The sequence below is a fragment of the Mirounga leonina genome, unplaced genomic scaffold (genome assembly GCF_011800145.1).
Source record: "Mirounga leonina isolate KUSES-001 unplaced genomic scaffold, KU_Mleo_1.0 Mir_200, whole genome shotgun sequence".
NCBI lineage: Eukaryota > Metazoa > Chordata > Mammalia > Carnivora > Phocidae > Mirounga > Mirounga leonina.
The window spans coordinates 1,611,606-1,635,856 of NW_023270503.1; the positions used below are offsets into that span (position 1 = coordinate 1,611,606).

Here is a 24,251-nt window from a genome sequence, read left to right on the forward strand (position 1 = left end):
CTTGTATGAGGGAGCCATGTCTGGCCCCTCCACCCACCCAGTTCCTTGTACAGGGCAGAAGAGAGTAGCGGGGTCCAGGGTCCTTGGTTACTGCTTTATTGCTGTTTGGTTTTGAGTATAGAAAATGGAAGCGGCTCTGGAAGAGCCTGTGTACAAGGTAGGAAATATACAAACGGGGAGGAGGGAGCTAAAGAGACCACGTTCCAGCCCAGCCCAGCCTGGGCTCGGGGTGGGGGGCCGCCCGGGGCGCATGCAATAAATATGGTCCGGGGCCCCAGGGAAGGGAGGGATGGGGAGGACACCGCGGGAGTGGGAGACCGGTAGGCCAGGGCTGCCTCAGCCCTCTGACTCCAGAGGGAGGGAAGGGTTGGCCCTGGGGCTAGTGCCACTTGTGCAAAATGAGGAACTTCACATTATCAGTCCCGGGGCGGGCGGGAGCGGGGGGCGGGGGGCCCTCCGGCCGGCTCAGTCCCCTCCCCGCTCCCCAACTCTGCCCGACGCTCCGACCCCAGCGGGGAGATTCACAGTGAGAATGGGTGTGGTCGCAAGGGCCGGAGGTAGGGCTGGGAGCGCCCCAACAGTGACACCCCTCCCTCCAAGAGCAGCACGGAGCCGGGGGGGAGGGGGCCAACGAACCACAGGAAGAGGCGGAGAAGGGCCGGGGGTCTCCTTTGGTCAAAGCTGGTATCAAAAATATAAATCTCCCTTCCCCCATCCCACCCCCGTCCCGGGGTTTCACCCTCACCCCCACCCCCGGGCTAAGGCACAAAGCAGTGAGGCCAGGTGGGGCCGCCGCCCGTGCGGCGACGCTGCCGGGGCTGCTACAGTCGTCCGGGCGCGGTGTGCCTGCTCGCGGCGGCCGCCGTCGTTCCCCGGCGGGGGGAGGGGGGGCTCGGGGAGGGGGGCGGGCACGGGCCGGGGCCACGCGGCGGCGACGAAGGCGGGCCGGCAAGAGGCGCTCTAGGTGGGGGAAAAACGGTCGATGGTCCGGCCGTCGGGTCCGGCGGCCAGGTGCGCTCCCTGGCTCAGCACCTCGGCCGCCTTGTCCGGGCTGAGGCCCAGCTCGGCGGTGAACTTGGCCAGCGGGTAGAGGCTCTCGAGCGCCACCTTGGGGTCGTGCAGGAAGTGCGTGGTCTGCGCCAGCAGCTCGGCCGCCGCTGCCTTGTCCTGCTGCTTCAGGCTCAGCTGTTCAGCCGTGAGGCGGGCCACAGCAAAGACACCCTCGGGGAAGTCGAGCTTGCCCTTGCCGTCGGGGCCGGGGACGCCGGGCAACCCCCCCAGGCCGGCCAGCGCTCCGGCTGCGCCTGCCGCGCCACCCACGGCGTGCATCTTCATGTGGCTGATGAGGTTGCGTTGCTGGGCGAACTTGCCGCCGCACACCTGGCACTCGTAGGGCTTCTCGCCCGAGTGGATGCGCATGTGCTCGGTGAGGCGGTACTGGCGCGTGAAGCGCATGCCGCACGCGTCGCACGCGAAGGGCTTGAGGCCCAGGTGGCTGCGCATGTGGCGCGTCATGGTCCCGCGCTGCGTGAACTTCTTCCCGCAGATGGTGCAAGGATAGGGTCGGGTCAGCCAGTGCGTCTTCTCGTGCTGTCGCAGCGTGGCCGGGTCCTTGTAGCTCTTGTCGCACGACGCGCAGCGGTACGGCCGCAGCAGCTCGCCCAGGCCGCCCGGAGCCCCAGCGACCTTGTCCCCACTGCCTCCAAAAGGGGGCCCCAAGCCGGCGGCCCCCGCAGCTACCTCAGCCGCCTCGGCCCTGCCGTACAGCGCCTCCTCCTCCTCCACGTGAGCTTCCACGTGCGCATTCAGCTGCTCCGAGCTGGGGAAGCCCTTGCCGCACGGGATGCACACGTACAGGTTGTCACCGAAGCTCTCGGGCTCGCCGTAAGCCAGGTGCGGGCATGGGTAGCCCTCGAGGTGGCCGCCGGGCGGGCTGGGGTCCTCGCTGCTGCCCGTCTCCTCGCTGCTGCTCTTATAGTCGTCGCCGTCGCCGCCCGCGCCTGGCCCGTCCAGGCCGCCGTGGTAGCGCGGCGGCGCCAGGCCTAGAGCGGGCACCCCGGGCGAGGCGGCCGGGTCCCCGCCGCGCTCCTCGCAGCGCTCGCTGGGGGAGCCGCGCTCCCGGCCCAGCTCGTCGCCGTAACTGCCCAGGCCTGGCTCGTGCTTCATCCAGCGGTAGAGGAGGCTGGGCCCGTCGGGGCGGCCCGGGGGCTCGGGTCCCGGGCTGCCGCCGCCGCCGCCGCCACGGAACGGGTCCGGAGGCGGTACGGCCTCCTCCAGCTTCTGGAAAGGCAGCGGCGGCAGCGGCGGCAGGGGGAGCGGGGGCTCCTTGTAGGCTGCGGGGCCGGCACTGGGAGGGCTGTCTGGGCGCGGGGGCAGTTCGCGCTCGCCCGGCGGCCGCTCGGGAGGCGCGGAGCCCGGCGGGCTTTTCTTGGACAGGTCCAGGCCGCAGAGCGGGGAGCAGCGGCGCTCCGGGGCGCAGAGTGCGGAGGCCGGGCCGGGGCCCGAGGCGTACAGCTCCGCGCAGTGCGTGTTCACCGCGGCCTCGGGGCCCGCGGCCGGCTCGCCGGCGGGCGGCGGCGGGGGCCCGGCCGGGGACGAGTAGCAGGCCTGGATGACGGGCGTGGCGGCCCGAAGGCCCCGGCCAGGCCTCCCGTAGGGAGCGTAGCCGCCGCCGCCGCCGCCGCCGCCCCGCAGGTGGCAGTACTTGCCGTGGCGCTTGAGGCGCTTCTTGCACAGCGCCACGAGGTCGGGGATCTGCAGGTAGCTGGCGGCGGCCAGCACGGCGCCCAGGCTCGGCTCGGCCCCCGGAGCCACGGCCGCGGCCGCCGCCGCCTCTGCGCCATCAGCCAGGCGGCCGGTGTAGATGAAGTCCAGCACCAGTCGGAACACGGCCGGGCTCACCATGTCATGGTCCAGGTTGAGCAGGTTGTCATGCACCACCAGGGACTTGAGGTAGGCGCTGCTGGCCGCCAGCACGTTCTTGTGCGCGCGGAAGAGGGCGTTCTGCACCACGATGATCACGTCGCACAAGAAGCCCTTGGTGCGCTGGTTGTTGAGCTGCAGCAGCAGCTGCCTCGAGTGGCCCGGCGCCTCCATCGTGTCCAGCATCGTCTGCCCAGCACACTCTCCTGCAGGGATACACAGCAGCCGGGTCAGCGCCTCACCCAGCCCTGGCCGCCTCTATCCAGCTGGGCGCTTCTCCCCACCGCCCCCCCCAACTTCCCCTTCCCCCTTGCCCTCAGCCAGGCAGGGGCATCGAACACCGCGGCCTGGGCACTGGCAGCGGGGCAGCGGCGGCCTCCGGGTGTGCAAGCCTGGGCCGGGGGCCTGGACCCAGAAGAAAGGCGTCCGAGCGTGGCTGCTGGAGACGAGGCCAGGCCGGCCTGCACGGCCCAGGCCCGGGTGCCACTGGGCACACAGGCTGGGCTCTGGGGACTTCCGAGGAGAAAACTGTTTGGGGGAAGTGACCCCTTCGGAGACAGTTACCGGATTTGAGGAAAATGTCCGCTTCAGGAAAAGTCATTCAGGGCCCAGAAGTTTGCCCGATTGGGATATAAGGGAGCCGAGTAAAAAAAAAAAAACAAAAACAAAAAAACCAACAACAACAAAGCGCCTCCCGCCTCGGGAGAAGTTGCCCCAGCTGGGGGAAGTGATCCAGTGGAGGGGAGCGCGGTGCCCGCCGTGGCGCCGCCCTGCCCGGGGGCTGTCAGGCCCTCAGATGGGGCCGAGGCGCGGCCGCGGCGCGGGGAGCGGAGGCAGAGGCTGCCGTGGCGGGCAGAGCACGAAGGCCGGCCCCGGCGCGGGGAGGGCGTTATATCGGGGCAGGAGGCTGAGGCAGGAAGCAGGTGGGGGGGAGGGGGGAGCCACGCAGCTCCCAGGGGAGGGAGGGGGGCAGCGCCCCGGGCGGGCACGGCGCACAGCCGGCTGCGGCCCTGACCCCGGCCTGCGCCCCACCCGCGTCCCGGCCCCGGCCGTCGGCCTCAGCTCTGCATTCGCGGGCCCCGGCGCCTCCCGCCCCAGCTCCCTTCGGCCCCCTCTGCAACGGGAACTCCGCCGCCCCAAACTTGGGGAAAAGTTTCCCAACTTCAGACAGGCCGGGGAGAAGCGCGCCAGCCCCAGGCACTCGACTCCCAGCTTTTTCTCTCGGCCCCCAATTTTCGGCAGCCAGGCGGCCCTGGAGCCTGAGCCGAGCCCTGAGGTCCCCTGCCGGCTCGTCCGCCCGCCCACCCTGTTCCCGGCCTGGCCCACAGGGCCTCGCGGCCCGTTACCTGCGGCCGCAACGCGACCCGGCTTCCCTCCCCGTGGCGGTGGCAGCTCCTAGCCGGCGCCCCACCCGCCCCGCTGCCAGGCGCCGAGCTGTGCCAGGGCAGCGCCCCTGCCAGCCCCGCCCGCCAGCTCCCCTTCCCTTCCCTTCCCTTCGCCTCTCCGGCCCATGTGCGGGCAGAGCCGGCCCCGGGCCGCTGACCCCGCCGTGAACCCGGCGCTGAGCAGCGGCCCGGCGGTCCTGAGTCCTCTAGGGGACGACGCCCGGAGTCCTGAACGCCAGCCGCGTTGGGGCGCCCGCGCCGGAGGATGCGCCCGAGGCGGCCAGCGCGTAAGGACCGGGCTGTCCGGGTCCCCTGTCCCTCCCGGTCCCGAGCCTCAGGACCCACCTGGGGGGCATGTCGGAAGCCCCGGGCCCGGCTGCCGGCGGATCCAGGGGGGGACGTGGCTGCGCTGCGCTGCCCTCCGCCCGCCGGGCCCCCGGTCGGTCTGTCCTGCTGGTCCGTCCTCCCCGCGTCCTGGTCGCGTCTCAGCCCCGCCGCGCTTTCCGCACACTCTTATCTGGAGCGGCCCGGGCCGGCACGCGCTGCTGCAGCTATGGCGCCACCTCGCGGCCGTGCAGGGCTTTGCGCGGCACCGCCGCGACCTCCCTGGCGCGCACCTGGGTTGGGCTGGAGGCTCACAGATGCGGAGCTGGACCCGGGAGAGGGGTCTGTTCACAGGGCCACCCTCCCAGATGTGCCCACGTAAGGACCCAGGCCCCGAAACTTCGAGCCCCACAAACTCTGGGGCTTTGAGCTCAACGTTCCCATGTACATATTTCTAGATTCTCACATTGCCTCAGTTTGGAGAAGTCCTGCCCGCAAGGGGGGGGGGGGGGACCCTGGGGACAAGTAGATGGGGGGGGGGGAGGTTACGGAAATCGTGAGAGAGAAGAAGGTAGACAAGATCTTGGGGGGCGACTCCTTAGACATCCCTGGATGGGACTGTCCGTTTGTACCCACCCCACCCCCAACACACCCACCTTCACTCAGCCACATGAGTTTACGTATGCACGGAATAAACCCATTTGCACCCAGACCCTCTCCAGGCACTGACACCTGCGGGCGCGCATGTTGGCGCAAACACACATCTGCCCCCTTCTAAAAGTTCGAGTCCTGGCTCTCTGGGATACTCCGGAGGCTGTCACGTAGGGTCCTCCATGAGCCTGGTCAGGGCCGTTACCCAATCAGCCTGCCCTGAACTTAGAGGTCTCTGGAGCGACCCCAGGGCATTCGACTGGGGATGGCTGGACAGCGCCTCCTGGGGATCCCGCAGAAGGAACCCCAGCCTCCCCGTGTGAGCCATTTTGAGGGACCTGCTTGCTCGACCTCGTCTCCAACACACCAACCCGGAACGTGGCCGCAGGGACTGCAGCCCGGGATCCCCCGGCAAGGTTCTGCATCCCACGTGAAGGCCCGGTTCTTGCCGGTGACGCCCCTTCTGGGAGGGAGGGGACCCCGCACTGGCGCGGGCACTCCGGAAGTGGCCCTGCGCGGCCCCGCAGCTTCATCGGGCCTGTAGTGAGTGCCGGGTCTCCGCGGCCCACGCTGTGCCTCCTCCCCGCACCTCCTGACCCCTGCCCACACGTCGGGGGGTGGGAGTGGGTCCTCGAGAACGCCTGCAGCTTCTGATTGGCTGCGCCTTCCTCAGCCGTCGCGCGCGAGAGGCTGGTGCGCAGAGTTACCATAGTAACCGATGAGGTTCGCGCAGATCGCGTCTCTCTAAGGCCTTGGAGAGCTTAGCAACCGCGCAGGGCTGCTGGGCGGGTGGGGGCCGCGCTCGCCGCCCCTCGCGCGGTCCTCCACCCCTACGCCCCCGCCAGAGGTAGTAGCTGAGTCACTCATTGAGGGGCCGCCAGCGCGGCCACGCGCGGTCCCTGACAGACACTAAGGTCTCGGGCGCCCCCCAGAGGCTCTCTTTCCTCCGCAGACATCTTCATGTCCTCGGGGCCATCCGTTGGCTCTTGGTCCCCACCGGTCCTTCTGACTCCCACCGCGTCCTGATCCTGTCCTCACCCTGTTTCTACTCCGTGTTCTGGATCCATTTTATCCCAGTCCTCTCCTCCGTCTACCCACGGTCTCCTCACTAGGGTTGCGGTGAGCTTCCAAGAACGAAAACGGTGGGTTCCGGGGCTGCCAGCCTCTAGGGGAGATGGACCACGACATCTTGGCCGAGGGGTGGATGTGTTGTGCGCTGAAGCGGAAAAAAGTGTATGGAGTGCTGGAGAAAGGCGGGAAGGCTCCTCGGAAGAAGAGCTCTTAGAACTGGGCTTTGATGGATGAATAAGAGTTCTTCCCCCACACAGAAAAGCAGTCCTGGAGAAGAGAACCACAGAGACAAAGGCTGGAGGCAAAAGAAAAAGAGGTGGTGGGCGGGGGGAGGGGGAAGACTCCAGGAGGCTAGATTCCAAAGGTTGTGCAGGACCTCTCCGACTGCGTTTCTGCTGGAATCTTTTATCCTCTTGATGGGACCAGATCCTAGCCCCACAAGGAGCCCCTCAACCCAGTTTCACTTTTGTGCAGTGTCCACTGTGCCCACTTTGTTTTTCGTCAACACTCTCCCCAAATCCCTACTCCCTGAATTAACTCACTGCTCCCATCCCTCCCCTCAGGCTGTCCTTACGTCCCTATGGAAGGGTCTCAAAGACCTGCAGCCAGCCTTGCTGCCTTCCTGTGGACTTCACTCCTCTTCAGTCTTTGATCTTTCCCTCCCTCCCTAGTTTCTACCTACCCTACCTGCCTGGCACTGCTCCCCACCCCCACCCCACCCCCACACAATCCATCTCCTCTCTCTGAACACATTCACCCTCCTCCATTTAGAACTTTCCTCACTTGATGGAGCCAGGATCTTTCATTTCCCTGCTCTTGTTCAGGACACTTCTGCCCCACATGGCTTAGGGCCTTCCTGTCAATATCATACCTCCAGGAACTCTAACTCCTCCAGGAAGTGGTTTTGCCACTCCGCCCTCTGGAGATCCCTCTCTGCTAAGCTGCTGAGCCCTTGGTCTCCCTCACTCATTGTCACTCTCTCATGAGCTCTGCCAATGCCCACAAATGGGTCCTGGATGCGGTCTGCTGGGTGCAAGGCTCTGAAACTGGCACTGCCCACCCGTCCTCCTCCCCTCCATTTGCTGAGGCTTCCTCTTCTACTCACCCCCTTCTCCTACCGTCTTTCCCCCAACTCCCCCATAGAGGAACCCCTTGCTCATGTCCGGGGAGTGCAAGCCACCCTTCTCAAGTTTTCCGCGGTCTCCAGCTCCTGATTGGTACCTAGACCCCCCCATTCCTTCTAGGCCCAGACTCCTACAAAGCTTCTGCGAGCCCTGGGCTCTTCTTCCCCCATGTCCTCGACGCCACAGCTCTAGATACTGCTTTAGGCCCCCTCCTCAGGTCCAGCTTCCTCTCCTGTACCTCCCACCCCAGAGTGACGACACTGCAGCGGCCATGCGGGGTGTAACGCCACCGAGGGTCATCTTGTGACGTCACAGAGCCGTCGGGTCCCGGAATTGAGGAGTGGGAGAGGGGGCTCCCGCGTGAGCACCTCAGAAGGCCAGGTGGGAAGTGGGATTTCCCCCCCCCCCCCAGGTGTCCCAGAGTGCATAAAGGTGTAACGGACCCGTCGGCCCTCCCGGCTCTGTCCTCCCGCCGGCCCCCAGCCCGCAGTTCCGGAAAGTTAACCCTTTGTAGACCCGTACAGGGGCCCCGGGCTCCCCCTCCCTGTTCCTGCTTCCGTGCGCCCTCCTCCCCCTCCCAGCTCCCCGTCGCCTTGGTCCCCCCCAACCCCCCGCCTCGCCACTATAAATAGCCCCTCTTCCCGTTTCCTAAATTCCCTGCTGACGTCGGCAGCGCGTCAGTGTGTAGGAGCCGCGGCCGCATGAATGAGCCGCCGCACGAGTACTACGCGCGCCTATAAAAGCAGCCGCGCCAGCCGGGCTGCGGGAGGCGAGCGGGAGCCGGCGCGGCGCGGCCCGACAGGTAAGTGGGACTGACCGACCGACGGGCTACAGATGGACCGATGCACGGACACGGACGGAAGGGCAATGAGGAGACCGGCAGACGGCAGGTTGGAGGGCCCCTAAGGGGTGGGATTGGGGACAGGGTGGGGGACGAGGATCCCCTCGCAGCTGGTGGAGCCGGGCCGGAGGCGTACCCAGAACCCCGTGCAGCACCTGCCCGCGCCCGGATGAAGACGCAGCCACTTCGGAGGAGCATCGAACAGAGGACGGCCCCCAGGGTCCCTGCGACATTTCCTGGGGCTCCTGCGCCATACTCCCAAGAAAGTGGGGCGAAGGTGCTGACGCCCCAGAAGACGCGCCCCCTCCTCCCCCTCCCCGCAGCGCAGTGACTCAGCCTCGCTGTCCCTGGCCGGCTGAGCGGGGCCGCCGGCGAAGGACAGACGCCCACCTGCCCGCCGACCTAGCCGTGGCTCTCTCGGGACCCCCACCCTGCATCCAGTCGGGCGCCCCCTCCCCGTCCCATCCCGTCGGGCTGGTCCCTTTGCGCCCCCGACTTCCCGCCTCTGCGCGAGGAGCTGTCCTCTCAGGACCAGGCGGGGGCGGGGCCTCGGCCGGACTGCCCCGCCCCCAACTGAGCGCCCCCCCCCCGCCGCCGGAAGTGCCTCTCCGCAGGGACATATTTGACGTCACAGGGCTTTGACGTCAAGGGCCGCGTGCCTGTCCGCGAGCGCTGGGGCCGAGAAAGGCGGGAGACGCGGGGGAGGAAGAGCAGCAGCGCCCCCAGCTGCGGGCGACGGAGGCACCACCGCCCGCCCGGGCAGCGCGCCGGCACCTTGGCTCTAGACTGCTTACTGCCCGGGCCGCCCTCAGTAACAGTCTCCAGTCACGGCCACCGACGCCTGGCCCCGCCCCAGGACCGCGGACCCGGCCACCTGCCGCGCCCCCGGCCCCTTTGTCCCCCAGGGTCCCTCAGCCCCGCGCGCGCTGTCCGCGCCGCCGCTGTCCGCGGTGCTGATCCAGCGCAGGCTCTGCCATCCGCCCGTCCGGTCCCTGGTCACCAGAGGCTGCTGGCGGCGGCCGGCTCACACGCACATCGCACGGCGCCCGAGCCCGGTCCCCATCGCGCGCGCTACCCCCGCTACCCCCCTCCCCAGCTCGCAGTCCTGACGTCTGCCTGACTGGAGCTGCCACGGTGCCGTCAGCAGCGCGCGCCCCGCCCCCGCGTCTCCAGGGCAACCGTGGCTTTCGATTGTTACTGTGGGAACCGGAGGTAACAGTCTACAGCCATGGTCGCCCCGCAGCACGCCCACGCGCCGCGCCCGCCGCGCTCTGCCAGCCCCGGATGGGGGAGACCAGGAGCAGGAGGAAGCGGGGGCGGCGAGTCAAGATCGGATGAATCTGTGGGGGCGGAGGGAGGTGCGGGGCTGGGCGGGGCCGGCTACTCTCGGGTCTGCTGCGTGTCTACCAAGGCAGGGAAAGAAGCACGGTGGGCAGTATTTCTGACCGCCCGCTTCAATGACCATCCTGTTCTCTTAGCCGAGGTTGCAGCCAAGGAATGGCGAGAGAAGGGGTAGTTCTGGGATTTGTGTTCTTTTTAGCTCCTCCGTGCGAGGAGGCTGCTGGGACCTGAAGGTTTCCTGGAGACTGAAGGGAGTAGACGAAGCCAAGTTTTCCTAAATGTGCCACAACCGCATTCTTCCAGGAACCCCTCTGCTGAGTAGGCAGAAAGCGAGACTAATCCTTGAACCCATTTCCTGATGGAGTTACAGCCTTCCCTCACTCTTTCATCCTCTGATTCATGTAGGATGATAAGAAGGGTCCCCAACCCTCAGGAAACCAGTGTGCTTGTAAAGTTAACCCAGTCAGTAAAGCATTGTCTGAAAGCAGCCTCACCTCAATCGGTGCTGGATTCTAATTTGAGACAGTGTCTCAAATTAGCTCTAATGTGGCAGAGTGAATATCAGAGGGGTTGAAGTCCTATTTGTCCAGTGAAGCGTGAGCCACGAACTCTTCAAAAACACGCTTATGTCACCTGCCACCGCCAACATCACCCACTGCAGGGGCTGACTGATGCATATTGGGTGCAGGACTTCCCTAGGGACAGTGCTGGGAATGGTTAGTGCAACCCAGTCCTGCCACTCATTAATCCAATTTTTTGTTACCTCTCCATAACCCCTCCTTCACTAAACTAGTTTTAAGGCAATTGGTGCTGGTTTTACAGCTAATCAATTCCCACATGCTTCCTTCCTCCCACTCAAGGACTCCGAGGTCTTAGATTAAATGTACTTGATTCTGGAATCCAGTAGACATCCGTGGGCAGACTGTAGTGTGTGCAGATGGGCCTAGTGCACTGGGAAGCAGGAGGTCCAACCTGGCCTCATCACCAACTGGTTATTATTTAAGGGGCTGGGTTTCTGAGTCTTGTGTAACATGGGATAATAATCATTCCTCTTTGGCAGATTTGTTGTAAGGATCAAATAGTAAAATGAGTAAAAACCTTTGAAAACTGCAGAAGCCTATTTCAATCTTAAGTATTCTACTAGGCTGTTAATGTCTTTGTGAGGGACTGGTGTCGATGGGGAGACCCCAGCTCTGGGCACTTAGGCAGAATGAACAGGGGTAAGGGGGCACATCTTTCTGAGCAGGGGCTGTTGAGGGGCTTCTTTGCTCAGGGACTCGCTCTCAAGAGCTTTAGGTATCTAAGGTGGAGTGAGAGGTAGAAAAGAGAAATGGGAGGGATATTCTGAAGGGACCAAGTTGTTCGCAGTTTGAACCCATCTGGAGAAGATGGTCAGAGGGGGAAAAAAACAGAAAACTGACTGTAGATAATTTTTTAGTATCTTAGAACTCATTAAGTGCACCCCATCCTATTTTATGGATTAGGAAGTTGAGACCCAGACAGGACATAGAGCCCAACAGTAGTGGGTGGTGGGTGGCCTCTGCTGACCTCCGAGGTGCAGGAGAGAAAACCATGACTAGTAAAGGATAGGAATGTGAGTTCTGGATCGGAATCCAGCTTTGGGTAAGTTACTGAACTTCTCTGTGCCTGTTTCCTCAGTTGTAATATTAAGTTAATAGTACCTACCTCAGGAAATTGTGAGATTAAACTGGGCAACTCTAAAGGTTCTGCTTATCACAGTATCTGGTGTAGTTAGCACACCATGAACGGTGTGCTATCCTCTGGACCTCATTTCCCTTAGGTATAAATTGAAAACATTAGATGAATGGTTCTTAATTGGAGAGCTTTCTCCCCCTCCCTAGTGGAATGCATGAGAATCCCATGTTCGTTTTTTTTCAAATAGCACGTATTTACCAGAGACTTGTATTCTACCCTCTAAGGCAACGTTTTTCAAATATCATGTTGCATGGGAATGTCCAGGGAGTTTGCCAAAATGCAGATTCCTGGGTCCAGCAATTGGCTCGGTATGTCAGGAGTTGGCCCCAGGAATCTAAGTTTTGACACAATTCTGACGCAAGTGGTCCACAGAGTGTGTGTGGGGGGTGGGGGGCAATGACCCTTAAGATTCTCTGTTGTTCCTGGAGGATGTGACGGGAGAGGACATCTCACTTGTTGGGAACCAGTGGACCACATGATCTCTTTCCTTCTAGCTTGGACATTTTCTGATTCTTGAAGCAGGAGGTGGGGGAGGGAGGAGAATTCTCACCCTGAGCACTGAGCACTTCTGCTCCACCCAGTACTGTTCTGCTCTATCCTTATCCTTCTAACTTTAAGCCCTGGGTTAAAATCCATTCCCCATCATATCTTGTTCTCTCTCTTTTAATCCTCACAGTAATTCCACATAGCAAGGGCTGTGGTAGCAACTGTCACCATCTTCACCTCTTGGGACCTTGCTAAAGGGGGCAGCCTGGGATGGCCGTGAGGGCGCGTGAGCTCCCAACTGCAGATCCACTGCATTCCGTTCTGAACTGCTCATTTCCAGAGAAGCCAGGAATCTTTCTGTGTGTGAAATTCCTAAGATTTCAAATACTGTTAAGTCCAATATTTTCTAAAATTCTATGGGCCAAATCCAACAGGTCTGTTGGGAGTAATTCAGCCCATTTCTGAGTCCCCTCCTTTGGCCGAGGAAAGGGTCCCTTTAAAACGCCTAGGGCAAGCAGAGGCAGACTGTAGCCAGGGGGCTACCCTCCCACCCCCACTGTCTGCTGTAAAGGTCCTAAATCCAGTAAACTGGGTCTGTTGGGGGTAGGGGTGTAACTCCAACTTTTTTTTTTTTCTTAATTACTATCTGCAGTGAAGAATTCAGGATTTGGGGTAATTTAAGGGATATTAGTCTGTCTCCAGATGGGCTGGAGTATTTGTGCTATATCCCCTAACCCAATTCCTACTCAATTCCTAACTTCCCCGGGGGCAACCATGTTTGAGGGCTAGATCAGGGCCTCCTGTGATCTTCCAGAAAAGGAACAAGGTGGTGATCCTGCAGAGGCAGGGCTGAAATCAGAGACTAGGGTGGGCCACAGGTGGGGGAACTGGAAGTAGGGCAAATAGCTAAAGTGGGCAGTCTATAGAGTGCCTAGGAACAAGTGCACTCTAAAACTGGAGGGGCTACTTAAGCCTTGGCTGGATCACTCCAGAGTAGCATCAACCCCAGAAACTCTGTAGGTGAGGGCAGGTTTGTAAAAGGGTTTCTTCCGTGTGGTCTTGGGCCTCTACCCAAGGTCTACTACCATCCCACCCTTCAAGCTCATAGTTCAGAGCTAAAGCAATTCTGGAGGAGAAAGCAGAGAACCCAAGAAGCCAGAGTTCGACAGAAGGCCAGCACACAACCCTCAGGGATCAAGATGGAGGAAGCCTAACTCCGTGGAGCCCAGGCAGCACCTTGCCAGGTGATCTCTTCCCAAAACTTCTCAGATGTAAATTCTTCCAACTCCGCCACCAAGGCCTCCTTTCCTTCAGCTTGGGACTTGAGACACTTCTACCAAATGTGTGCACACATGAGCTTATCCTGGGGGCTCATAACTGGAAACACGTCCCTCTTTGGAGCGGTGCTAGAGGCTGGGTGGGTGGCCAGGAATCCAGACTTCTGATACAAAATGGGTTTTTCTGTGTGTATGAGAAAAAAGATGCTCGAAATCGCCATCACCACTTTATTATGTGGCAGTCACACAGCACCAGCCCCTGCTTTTCCCATGTCACCCTCCACTCATCCAGGGGTCCACCAGCCTTTTTCATGCTGGAGTATCAGATGCCAAGGTCCACTAAGGCCTCCTGATCCCTTTTTTCTTAAGTGTAGAGCTAGACTTACAATAACTTGAGTCTTAGAACTGATACTTGTCTCTTAATTGGTGATGGTGAGGACCACTAACAGCAGTTGAGCTCCCAGGGGAGGTGGGATAAGGGGGAGGACCGGTTAGAGACTGTCCCGAAGTCATGTGGGGGTGGGGGATGTAGGGGCAGAGCCATTTGTTGATCTTTCACTCTGCAAACTGGTCCAAGAACTTGAGGTAGGCCTGGCGCTGGGCCGCAGCTGCTGGAATGAAGTGGCCACCAGAGTGCGTGAGGGTGATGGCCCCAGTGAATCGGCTAGCCAGTTGCATACTTTCCTGAGAGGGGATGACGCAGTCGGTGTCCCCGAAAACATGGAGCGAAGGCAGTAACAAGGGGCCCTGCACGATGCGTTCCTTGAGTCCAAGGCCCCGAGGACAGAAACCAGATACCAGGATGATAAACCTTGGCAAGGGGAAGCGGGGATCGCCGGCTTGGCCAAGGGCACACACAACGGCTGCTAGCGCAGCCCCCTGGCTGAAACCAAGGAGCCCATCGAAAGGCCCCAGTGTCTTCAGGGCCTGTGCCACGGTTCCCAAGGCTTCCTCCAGACCTCTGCACACTGTGGGCTGGCTCAGGGCGTTGAAAACGTCTGCCTCCTGTTCTGAAAACCACCAGCCTCGGGGCTGCTCCTCCTGAAGGCAGGGCTCTACAGCGATACGGGGGAAAGGCTGCGGTTAGGGCAAGCGGGTATCTAGGTGATGAGAAATGAAAAAGGGAGGCGACGGAGGGCTTGGGAATGACAACGAGCAAACAAAGAGGCGGTCGAAGACGAGAAGAAAAGCTGGCGGGAATGAAGTGGAGAGCAGAGTGGCATGGCAAGACGGGGAAGACTGATCAAGGCGGAAGCCTGGGACGCTGGGATGGAAGCAAGGAAGAGTAAGGGCAGGGGGAAGGAACGAGGTGAGGACACAGCGTGGGGGTATGCTGAAACGAGGCCAGATCAAAGCCTCAGAGGGCATTTCCCGGGCAGCGCCCGTCTCACCGGAGTCCGGCCCGGCGCCCTCGGGGCCCGCGGCATCCGCGACCAGGTGCGGGCCGCTGAGGCACACGAGCTCGGCGCGGCCCCGCAGCGCCTTCCTCAGCGCTCCCGTCTTCTCGCGGAAGCCCCGCTCGCTCTGCCGGAAGCCGGCCAGGGCTAACACCCGCAGGGGTCGCTGCGCCGCCATCTTGCGGGGCAACGCGCCAGGGACCGGAAGCAGCCTTTCCCCGAGCGGAAATCGAATATTCGAGGGGCGGAACCAAAGGCCGGCACCACCCCGAAGGCGGGCCTCAGAGCGAGCGGGTGTTCCCATAACAACGGGGAGGGGTCAGGCGCGGCCGGAGCAGGGGCGGATACCTGAGACCGAGGAGCGTCTCACCGCGCGGGCGGTGCTCCCTTGTCGTCTCTGCAGCTGCAGCCGTCGCAAGCCGCGGCTGGAGAGGGGTGCGTGGCCTCCTGCATCGGAGGTCGCAGACTTTGCTCGGGGTCTCCAGCCCGCGACGTCCTCCACCCTGCTCCCGTGCATTTCCCGGAGCGGCCGCACAGCGGCGGCCTCGGCTCGCGTCGCTAGGGAGGCGGCCAGGGCCAGGCCCGGCTTTGGTCCCTCTCCTCCCGGCTGGCGGTGCCGGCCTACCTTCTCCAGCGCCGGCGGGCTCAGGGCCTGGGGGGGCCGGTTCCGTCCGTGGTTCGCTGTCCACGGCCCCAAGGAGCTGCCGGCGTAGAAGTCCATAGGGTAGGGCTGCTGCCAGGAAATGTCCCTCAGGGCCACCACTGCCTAGGGGAGGACAACAGGACAACATTTGCCAACTTTTTTTTTTTTTTTTTTTTAAGATTTTATTTATTTGACAGAGAGAGAGAAGAGCAAGGGGAGAGGGAGAAACAGGCTCTCCGCAGAGCAGGGAGCCCCATGCGGGACTCAATCCCAGGACCCTGAGATCATGACTTGAGCCGAAGGCAGACGCTTAATCGACTGAGCCACCCAGGCGCCCCTTTGCCAACTCTTTCTGCGCAGGATTAATTAATTCAGTCTTCACGATGGCCTATAGAGGTCCTATTATCCCCATACCACAGAAAGGAAATTCGAGGCTCAGACAGGTCAAGGGACTTGCCCAAGGCCACACAGCTAGGAAATGAGTCAGCTGTAACTAAGTTGCTGCCCACCCCACTGCAGATCCCTCCCTTGACAGAACCAGGTGCAAAGTCCACTCTCAGGTATTTCAAAACTTAGTGTTACCTCATAGGGTGTCAGCAGTGGCTTGGGGAAGGCTGTGCCCCAGTCAATGGAAAGGCGCGGACATGCTACCTGCACCCACCTGGGAAGGGAAGTCACGTGAGACCCAAGGGGTGGGGGGTGGGGGGGGTGGGGGAGGTCCCTCCCCTTCTGGGCAGCATGCTGAAAAACATGACTGTGTCCCCAACACACCCAATGAAAAGACAGTCACCTACTACTGTTCAGAGTAACACTATAGCGCTGTTTGTTTTCTCCAGGAGAGCGCTCTGTGAGCTGAGGGCAGGGCCTGGGCAGCTCATCTGTGATCGTGTCCTCAGAATCAAATTCACTTTAGTTTGGGTACACTGCAGGTGCCAACCACCCCACAAACTCATCTCACACCGAATGACTGTGATGTTGCAGTTACCTGTGAGCCCCCAAACCGAAATGGGTGTGACCCATAGCCAAGGGTAGCCCCTGCTAAGCCCCTGAGTGCTCTGTAAACATTAAAATTTCACGGAAGCAATTCCCACTGACTCCAGCCTTCAGTATGTGCTGGGCAGGACTCAGATCTAAGCTTCCTTAGCCAGAGTCACAGCTAGAGAGGTAGGGTGAGAAAACTTACACATCCACTTCAGGAAGTAGGCTAAGCTTGCTGGGGAAGATCTCAGAAAGCAGCAGCCTCATGAAGGGAAGTCCCAAGGCTTGGAGTCGAGATTCCAGGTGCTGTTGGAAGAGGGAGGCCAAGCTCAGGTCACCACGACTGAGCAGCCAAGTCTAAATCCCTTAGTCTACCGATTTTCCCAGCTGGGTTTCTAGTCAGTCCCCTCCTCCAGAGGCCATCCCAAGCCCTCTGACCTCCAGAATTTTGGGGCTGCCCTGGCGGCCCAAAGTGCCCAGGATAAGGCCCCAGGATTTAGCTGAGCGGGCCGTGGCTATGGCTTCTTGGCGGCTGGTCTGCATGCGCTGATGGTCATAGTGCTCTCTGGAGAGGACTTTGCTGTATGGGTCGTATCTGGAAAAGAAGCTATCAGGGTTATGGCGACAGCCATCCACAGCACCTGTTGTACACACGGCTCCCTGACCCAGCCCCTTGGTCTCCTAAATCTTTAGGTTCCACGCAGGTAATTAGGAATAGAGGCGAGAACAGAGATCGTCGCTGGAAAGCTCAGTCCCACAGCTGGAGCAGGGAAAAGTAGGAGGGGGGGTTTCGGATCTCAGTGTGACTCCCAGGGGATGGGTGGGTACTGTGCAGCTCCAGCCCTGGGTCTGACACCTGGATTCAGGACCCAGTTACCTCAGATCCTTAGAGCTGTTGGCTGTCAAGGGGCCCGGGAATGAGGAAATTTCAACCAACTGAGGGCTTCAGTGGCAGGGAAATCCCACCCCCTCCCTGGCTGGTCAGCCCAGCTCAGCCCATACCGGTAAGCGGGGACACTAGGGTTGGCAATCATGACAGACTCCAGATGGAAACGGCCGTCTCCGAGATATCTGCGGCAGGGAGAGAGGGGATGATAAGTATGGGGTGGAGTGAGGCAGCAGAAAAGGCAGGCACTGGCCGGGAGGTCCAGAGTTCCTGGCTGAGTGCGCTGCTGTGCGTGTGTGTGAACTGGCCTAAGTCATCATTCGGCCTCCCGAAGCCTTGGTTTTCGCACATGCAAAACAAGGAGTTTGAACTGGATGAGCAATAAGGCCCTTCTAGTTATGTAATGCAGATCTAAGAACTGTTCCGTCCCCCAGCCTTGTGGGGGACAGGTAAAACGGCAGCCAAGGCCATGGGAAGGCCGCGCAGGGCTCTAGAGATCCTAGCTCGGAGGTGGCGGGACAGGTTCTCCTTCGCCTAGCTCAACATAGACATGGCAAGTAGGGTTCAAGGTGTCATCAATGTTGTAAATGAAGTTTCGGGGTATACACTGGCTCTCTGCACCCAAACTGGTTCTCAGGTCCTGCTACTGAGTCGTAACAACTACTGTTTACTGGGTTTGCATCTTCTGTGCACCAAAGCCGGGACTAAGCACTTGCCATGCAGGAGTTCACTCAGTCCTATCAAACAGTCCTCCAAGCTACCTATAGTATCCCCATTTTACAACAGATACAACTGCTGCTCAGGGATGTTAAGAAACTTGCCCAAAGTCACACAGCTATTAAGCAGTAAATCTGGGACTTGACTCTAGGCTTAACCACCAGGCTCTATCAAGCCTGTCCCTAAAAGTAGCTTCCCAAGCCACGGAGAAGGCAGAGCATAGAGGACAATCTGCCATGGCAGCTCCTACTTTCCTGGAGACCACGCTGATTTTTGTGATAAACGGCCAACACCCAGGGTGTCTCTCCCTCCAACACACACCTTGAAGCCCCCAAGGGTAGGCACCTATGGGTTCAGAATTATGTGGGCGCAGGAACAGGGGGAACGCCCTTTGGGGAGCAGGGCTGCCAGGTCTGGGCTGGGGAAGGCCCTGATGTGGGCCTGTCTAGGGGCAGGGCTGAGTCAGGGGAGTGTCCCTCCCTCTTTCCCCGCCATCAGCTAGGAATGGGGCTCCCTTCCCTAGTCCCCGCGGGGGGAGCTGCCGGCTCTGAGGCTGGCTGCATTCACACAACATTAAGCATTTCCATTACCGAAAATAATTAGGCAGCAGGAGACACACTGCTCCTGCTTGTTAGCTGTCCGGATGCTAAATTAATGGGGCTGCAGCCTGGGCGTGCCCAGCCATCTTCTCCAATTACATTCCCACCATTTCTAGCCCACCCTCATCCCTCCCCCCGCCCCGCCCCGATGAAGCCCTCTGATTCCTGCCCCACCCCGGGCATAGCCTCCTACATGGTGGACAGAGCACCTGAGAGGGAGACAGGAAACCTGAAACCCTATTTGGTCCCCATTTTGCAGGGTGACCTTGAGCAAACAGTTAAAGAGCTTGAGACTCAGCTTCTTTTCCTATACAACGAACCTCCGGCTCCCTTCTAGGGTACATTTCTTATGCCTCTACAACTGGCCCCCCATTTTTCACTTACACAACAGCCTCCACCTCTTTGGGCAGATGGGGAGCCGTGCAGCCCAGAATCTCCCCAGGGGACAGGGGCTTGCACTGTGGGACACTCACATGGTACTCAGCTTTCAGCTCCTTCGCAGCTGCCTGTAGGGATGATGAGGGAAGGGAAGCAAGTGGGTGAGGAGGGAGAGCCAGGGCCAGAGGACCAGCCTGGAGCACCTAACGTGGGCCCCAGGAACAGCCTGGAGGCTGGCTGTTATCTGTCCACTTACCTGCAAGGTTGACACAAACTGAATGGTGCTGACCAGGGCAAGGGAAGTGGCAGGGGGAAAGGTGAGGCGGATAGAATCCAGGAGGTGGGTAGTATCTATTCGGATGTCCACAAAGACGTACAGTACCCGGAAGTCTTGGGCCGAGGTGTCCATGGGAACTGGGAGGAGGCAAGAAGTCAGGAGACTGTTTTGGAAGGCAAGAGGGGCAGGGGGCCTACCTGGGCCAGGGTCTCTGAGCAGCCAGGACCAGTGGCTTCAGCCTAGGGATACAAGGAGTGGGTAGGCGGCGGGGGGGGGGGGGGGGGGGGGGGGGGGGGGGGGGGGGGGGGGCAGTCATAGGTCCCTCAGAAGCTCCTTTTCGGTCACTCGGCCGGGGGGCCCAGCCTGCTCTACCACCAACAGCCTTTCGAACACCCACATCTGGGACAGCAACACTGTTTCCAAGGCAACCAAATCCAAAAAAAAGATGTACCTGCAGAGCAGGAAGGCCAAGGCCATCCCAGACACTGGGAGGGACCTCCTGCCTGCAAGCAGGACAAGAAGGCACCGACGGGGGATTAGCACGCAGCCCTGCCTCTCTGCCCCCCGCCAGGACCCCGGCTCGCCATACCCAGGCAGCTGTGGCCGTAGTGCACCAGGAAGTCAGCGCCCAGGGCCCTTGCAGTAAAGTCATCCACACAGCAAGCCCCATATGTCACATCGCCCATCACCATCACTTCAGCCTCTGTGAACCTGTGGGGGCGGGGGAGCAGGGGGAACAATGAGGCAGTGACACAAGGGTGAGGTGGGAGAGAGACCTACCCCCATGGGGTATCTCGGGGCCCAGCTGCCACATCCCCCGGTCCTGGCGGCAGCTCCTGGGACCGTCGCTGTATGCCGATGGTCTCTGTAGCGCCCCGGTTCCTCTGTCCAAGCTCAGACTGCAAGGAGGACCCCCACCCCTCAGCCTGGCATACACAGGGTCAAAAACAGACCTCTGACGCCCTGACTCAGCCCACCCAGAACAATGAGCACGTACACACACACAGACGCACCCACTCCCATGCCTCGACACTGCGGTGTGCGTGGGGACGCATGGGTGGATACACACGGCCTCCCTGTCACCCAGACCCCCTGCTACCTCCCCACCCTCAGTTAGGGCCCTCTGTGCCCAGGATGGGGGGACCCATGAACAGCTCCCCCACAGCACATGGCACCACCCACATACCTCGTGCGTCAGGAAGAGTGGGCTCTGGCCAACACATTGCCATAGGATCTGCTGCCAGGCCTGAATCACTGGGGGACAGGGGTGGGTGGGGAAGACCCCGCACTCCCCAAATTCACCACGGGAATGGAGCTGGAGGACCAGGTCTTCCTTGAGAGACCTGCCCCTGGGGCATGGGGCCTGGCTTGCTGACTGGGGTCTCCCCATTTCTCTCCTGGGGGCATGGTGGGGAAAGCTGAGTTGCTGTCAGTCAGCAGCCCCCCTCCTCTCCCTTCCCCAAACCAGTCTGTGCACAGAAGCAGATTATTCAACTCCTTAAAATGCAGCCCAGGCGTCTGAGTCAGCCAGAGCACTTAATTTTTTATAGATTAAAATGTATGCAAATTGGCCTGAGCCCCAGAGAGCATCCCCAAGGGGCAAGAGGGTGGGAGCTGGGAAGTGAGTCTGTGGCAGTGGATGAGAAGCGGAGTGGGGGGTGGGCAGCAGCAGGGAAGTGGGAGGTTCCTATCACGAGATGACCTCCCCTTTCCCCCCATTCCCCCTCCCTGTTCCTGTGCTGGTTCCAGATGGCTGAGCACTCCCCACCCCCACCCCCCAGGATGGCTCATTGTAATGAAGAAACTTAGAGAGGGGAGAGGAACTGAATACCATCTCCTAGACACTTCTCCCCCACCAAGCCCCTCCTTGCCCTACTCCCTCAAATGTTCCAGAGAAAAAGGTTCCCCTTGGCTAGACCGGATGCTGACAACTCAGCTCATTCCAGGTCAGCCCTGAGGATTCTTAAGTTCCTCCTCAGGCCCCACCACCTGCACCTGCTCTAGGCCCAGCTTTGAAGATACTGGAACCAACTCATTCCCTACCACCCCCGACCCCCCACCTTAATATTTTAGGGAAAGAGAGATTTATATGGACAAGCCAAGCCGGACAGGCTGGGATCTCAGCAGGCTGGGAGTTTAGTTTTGGCTTTTTCCCTTTGTGCGTGTATGGTTGTGTGAAGGGACAGGGTAAGGCCAAGGTCCAGAAGGAAAAAATGTCAACAGGCAGAGCTACAAGGGGCATGGGGAAGGCCTTGGCTTAGCTTCTTCTCCAGAGCCCCAAGCCTCACCTTTCCAAGATATCCACAATGGTGCAGGCAAAGAGGAGAAGGCCCTCAGGCATTTGCAAGGCCACTGAAAGACAGAGCAGAGACATGAGAGCAGAGGGCTGGGAGAATGCTGGAATGGGGATACTGCCCCTGACTGACCCAGGCAACCTCTCCAACCCTACCCCATCTCAAAGCTTGGGGGCTCACCCTTCTTGGCCCGGGCCTGCTGAATCCTCCAGATGGTCTTGGGAATTTCAAAGTTATAGTTGGAAGGCAGGACTTGAATGGCTGCCTGCAGCTGGGGGTTGTTCAGGATCTCAGGGGGGATCTGATTGGCCAGGCGGCCCCTAGGGGCTCGACCTAGGACAATGCAAGGCCTGAGTTGGCACCTGGCCTAAAACAGAACCAGACCCAGTTAAGCTGTTAACACCACCCAAGTTTCAGGCCCAGATCCCAGATGCCAAGGGGGTTGGCCCAGCCTTCTTCCTCACTGAGTTCATTCTGAAGCTGGAAAGACAACCCATTAAGCCAGGAAGAGATCTGCATAATTAGGTTCCATGTTGTGAGATTACTGGGAATCAAAGATTTGAGTCCATGAGTGGGGTATAGTTCACCCCTTACCTTTGGAAGAACAGAGGTGATACCAGCAGACTGAACTGAGGGGCAAATGGGAAAAAGTCCAAACAACTGCTCCTTGATAAAGAACAACTCTGAGGAAAACCCAAAAGCCTAGCAGTCTAGGAAAATGTTCCCCCCGTCCCTGAAAACACCTTGAAGTTCTGAGGTCCTAGATATGAGATCTATAAGCAAACTGTTATAAGTACTAAAGACTTTTACCCTCTTTACTCAAGTCCCACTGACTCTATCTACACTGATGAATCCCTACACTCTTCCCTCTCCTCATTTTTTTTTTTTTTAAGATTTTATTTATTTATTTGACAGAGAGAGACACAGTGAGAGAGGGAACACAAGCAGGGGGAGTGGGAGAGGGAGAAGCAGGCTTCCCGTGGAGCAGGGAGCCCGATGCGGGGCTCGATCCCAGGACCTGGGATCATGACCTGAGCTGAAGGCAGACGCTTAACGGCTGAGCCACCCAGGCGCCCCCCCCTCCTCATTTTTAAAAGGGAAATAAACACCAAACATTTAACTGATTTAACAGGTTCCTTAGTCCCATTGTTCCACCCCAGGAAAAATGAAAGAACACACTCAAGTTAGGACTGTGGGCAAACAGGTAAGGAAAGAGAAGTGACCTCGCCCTTTAGTGGCTAGTAGTCTGGCGGTGGCAAGTGCAGGTATACAAATTACAACCTGATTAAAGGAGAAAACACTGTAGCCCATTAGCAAAACTGCAGTCCTTAATTTGCCCCCTATTCCCCACAATTCAGTTTAGCTCAACCCCTATTATCTCTTTAGGAAAAAGATAGTTTGGGAATGTGATAAGGAAACAAGAAATTAATGTATTGAACAAATATTTATTGAACCTGTACTTTGTTTCAGAACTTCCGCTAGGGCCCTTAACTACTATGGGAGGGATCCTCCCAGATTTGACCCTTCACCCTCTGCCTGTGGGTGGATGATGTAGTGATGATGGTCAGTGGAGAATGAGCATTGGCAGGCTGGGATCCTGAGACCATATTTGAACGTTACCACTGCCATCGTTTTTGTTCAGTTGTTTCAAAGGCCTTGGAACAACCAGCCCAGAACCCTGGGCCCCTCACAGAAGCTCCTCTGACCGGGCAAGTCCCTCGTGGTCGTTGGGGTGTGGGAGCTGCTGGTCTTAGCTCAATTTGTCCCCAGGACTAGTTAGGCGCCTCCTCCTTTATCACGTGTCTGTGATCTTCTGTTTACATCGGTATTCTCCGGTACACGGAGACCCCTGAGAGCAAGGCTGTCGTGCAGTCCCCTGCATCCAGCAAGGGCCTGGCAGTTAGTGAGCGCTCGGTGAGTGCCTGGTGAATGAAGCCATGTGCCTCTTTCCTGAAGGCATTCCCTGTGGGCCCACTTGTGGAATGACCGCTGCAACGCGCCCGGCTCTTTCCTTCCCCATCGGGTCCGCCTTATCCGTGAGTCTTCCTGTGCCAGCCAAGGCAGGGCGGGCAGCGTTTCCGGCTTGAGGACTACAAGCTCCTAGGAAGCGCTGCTCCCGATCGCGCCCTAAGGCTGCAAAAGGAAGACCGGGCCCTCTGTGCTCCAGCGAAAGCCGCCGGGGCAAGCGACAGCGGGGCCTTCCGGGTCTGGCGGAGAAAGGCCGCCGCCATTAGCGGGGGATGATTCTGTCCCTGACTTGGGGGCCCTAACTCGCGATGCGAGGTCCGGAGGCCGCAGCGTAGTAGCACCCACCTCTACCAGTGCCGTTTCGGCTGCCCGGCCCCGCCGCCACGGACTCCGCCAGCGCCGCCATCACTGACCTGTCCACATGGAGACCAAAAAGGCAGCGCTAGAAGAGCGCCGAGAGCTCAGGCATTGCGATCGACCGCCGGTCGCTAGCGAGGGGCGGGGATTTGCTGGGCGGGGACCAGGAAGGAGACGATCGGGGCGGGGCTACCGCGGGTTCCCCCCTCAGCCCGGAAGGGCTGGGCTCTCCCCCGCCCCTAGCAGTCTAGCACTGCGCTCTCCCGACCCCCCAGTCTTCTCCTCCGCTCCCGGTTTGCCAGACGGGGCACTCCCGGACCAGTGCTCCCCTATTTGCCGACTCCTTGCCGGAATTCTGTGGGCCAAGTCTTGTGAATGGGACACGCCCCGGTATCCCTTTTGCTCCTCTCCCAGTCTCACCTGGTAAGCAGTGGAGGCCGTGTAGGTAGGGCCACAATCCGTAGCTCAGAGGACCCCACTGCCCAAACAAGACAGAACTCAGCTCCCATCAGCCCAGCTCCAAGCTGAGTCCTGGGGTTGATTTCTGGAGCGCCAGAGTGCCCTTATCTTTAGAACCAAACAGTGCGGATGCTGAAGGCTCCCGTGTGAAAAACTGCTA

General features: G+C 60.0%; 3 protein-coding genes across 4 annotated transcripts; all 3 read right to left on the reverse strand.

The window, feature by feature from the left end:
* Window positions 1-80: 80 nt before the first annotated feature.
* Window positions 81-4,819, reverse strand: HIC1 (HIC ZBTB transcriptional repressor 1). 2 transcript variants are annotated; one of them, XM_035027551.1, is made up of 2 exons: window positions 4,653-4,819; window positions 81-3,128 (listed from the first exon to the last, which is right to left on the reverse strand). In XM_035027551.1, the coding sequence occupies exon 2, from the start codon at window positions 3,106-3,108 to the stop codon at window positions 961-963; it is 2,148 nt and encodes a 715-aa protein (XP_034883442.1). In that variant the 5' UTR covers window positions 3,109-3,128; window positions 4,653-4,819; the 3' UTR covers window positions 81-960. The 2 variants fall into 2 exon arrangements, with proteins under 2 accessions (XP_034883442.1, XP_034883441.1); XM_035027550.1 differs by lacking the exon at window positions 4,653-4,819 and adding an exon at window positions 3,487-3,759.
* Window positions 4,820-13,352: 8,533 nt separating this feature from the next.
* OVCA2 (OVCA2 serine hydrolase domain containing) lies at window positions 13,353-14,877 on the reverse strand. Its single transcript, XM_035027558.1, has 2 exons — window positions 14,530-14,877; window positions 13,353-14,193 (listed from the first exon to the last, which is right to left on the reverse strand). The coding sequence occupies exons 1-2, from the start codon at window positions 14,837-14,839 to the stop codon at window positions 13,694-13,696; spliced, it is 810 nt and encodes a 269-aa protein (XP_034883449.1). The 5' UTR covers window positions 14,840-14,877; the 3' UTR covers window positions 13,353-13,693.
* DPH1 (diphthamide biosynthesis 1) lies at window positions 14,107-23,765 on the reverse strand. The gene is made up of 13 exons (XM_035027557.1): window positions 23,621-23,765; window positions 21,488-21,640; window positions 21,302-21,365; window positions 19,603-19,724; window positions 18,993-19,150; window positions 18,743-18,864; window positions 17,159-17,227; window positions 16,595-16,751; window positions 16,362-16,462; window positions 15,761-15,839; window positions 15,161-15,301; window positions 14,884-14,982; window positions 14,107-14,193 (listed from the first exon to the last, which is right to left on the reverse strand). The coding sequence occupies exons 1-12, from the start codon at window positions 23,679-23,681 to the stop codon at window positions 14,902-14,904; spliced, it is 1,308 nt and encodes a 435-aa protein (XP_034883448.1). The 5' UTR covers window positions 23,682-23,765; the 3' UTR covers window positions 14,107-14,193; window positions 14,884-14,901.
* Between the last annotated feature and the right edge of the window lie 486 nt (window positions 23,766-24,251).

What these genes read in the sequence shown, in the direction of transcription:
- HIC1 (XM_035027550.1), bottom strand. Translation starts at nt 3,523, where the DNA reads ATGACTTTTCCTGAAGCGGACATTTTCCTCAAATCCG. An exon ending in GGACATTTTCCTCAAATCCG is followed by an intron (nt 3,129 to 3,486) that starts GTAACTGTCTCC and finishes GTATCCCTGCAG; the next exon opens with GAGAGTGTGCTGGGCAGACG.
- OVCA2 (XM_035027558.1), bottom strand. Translation starts at nt 14,839, where the DNA reads ATGGGAACACCCGCTCGCTCTGAGGCCCGCCTTCGGGGTGGTGCCGGC. An exon ending in GGGCGCCGGGCCGGACTCCG is followed by an intron (nt 14,194 to 14,529) that starts GTGAGACGGGCG and finishes GTATCGCTGTAG; the next exon opens with AGCCCTGCCTTCAGGAGGAG.
- DPH1 (XM_035027557.1), bottom strand. Translation starts at nt 23,681, where the DNA reads ATGGCGGCGCTGGCGGAGTCCGTGGCGGCGGGGCCGGGCAGCCGAAAC. An exon ending in CCGAAACGGCACTGGTAGAG is followed by an intron (nt 21,641 to 23,620) that starts GTGGGTGCTACT and finishes GCATTGTCCTAG; the next exon opens with GTCGAGCCCCTAGGGGCCGC. An exon ending in GCAGCCCCAAAATTCTGGAG is followed by an intron (nt 16,463 to 16,594) that starts GTCAGAGGGCTT and finishes CTCTTCCAACAG; the next exon opens with CACCTGGAATCTCGACTCCA.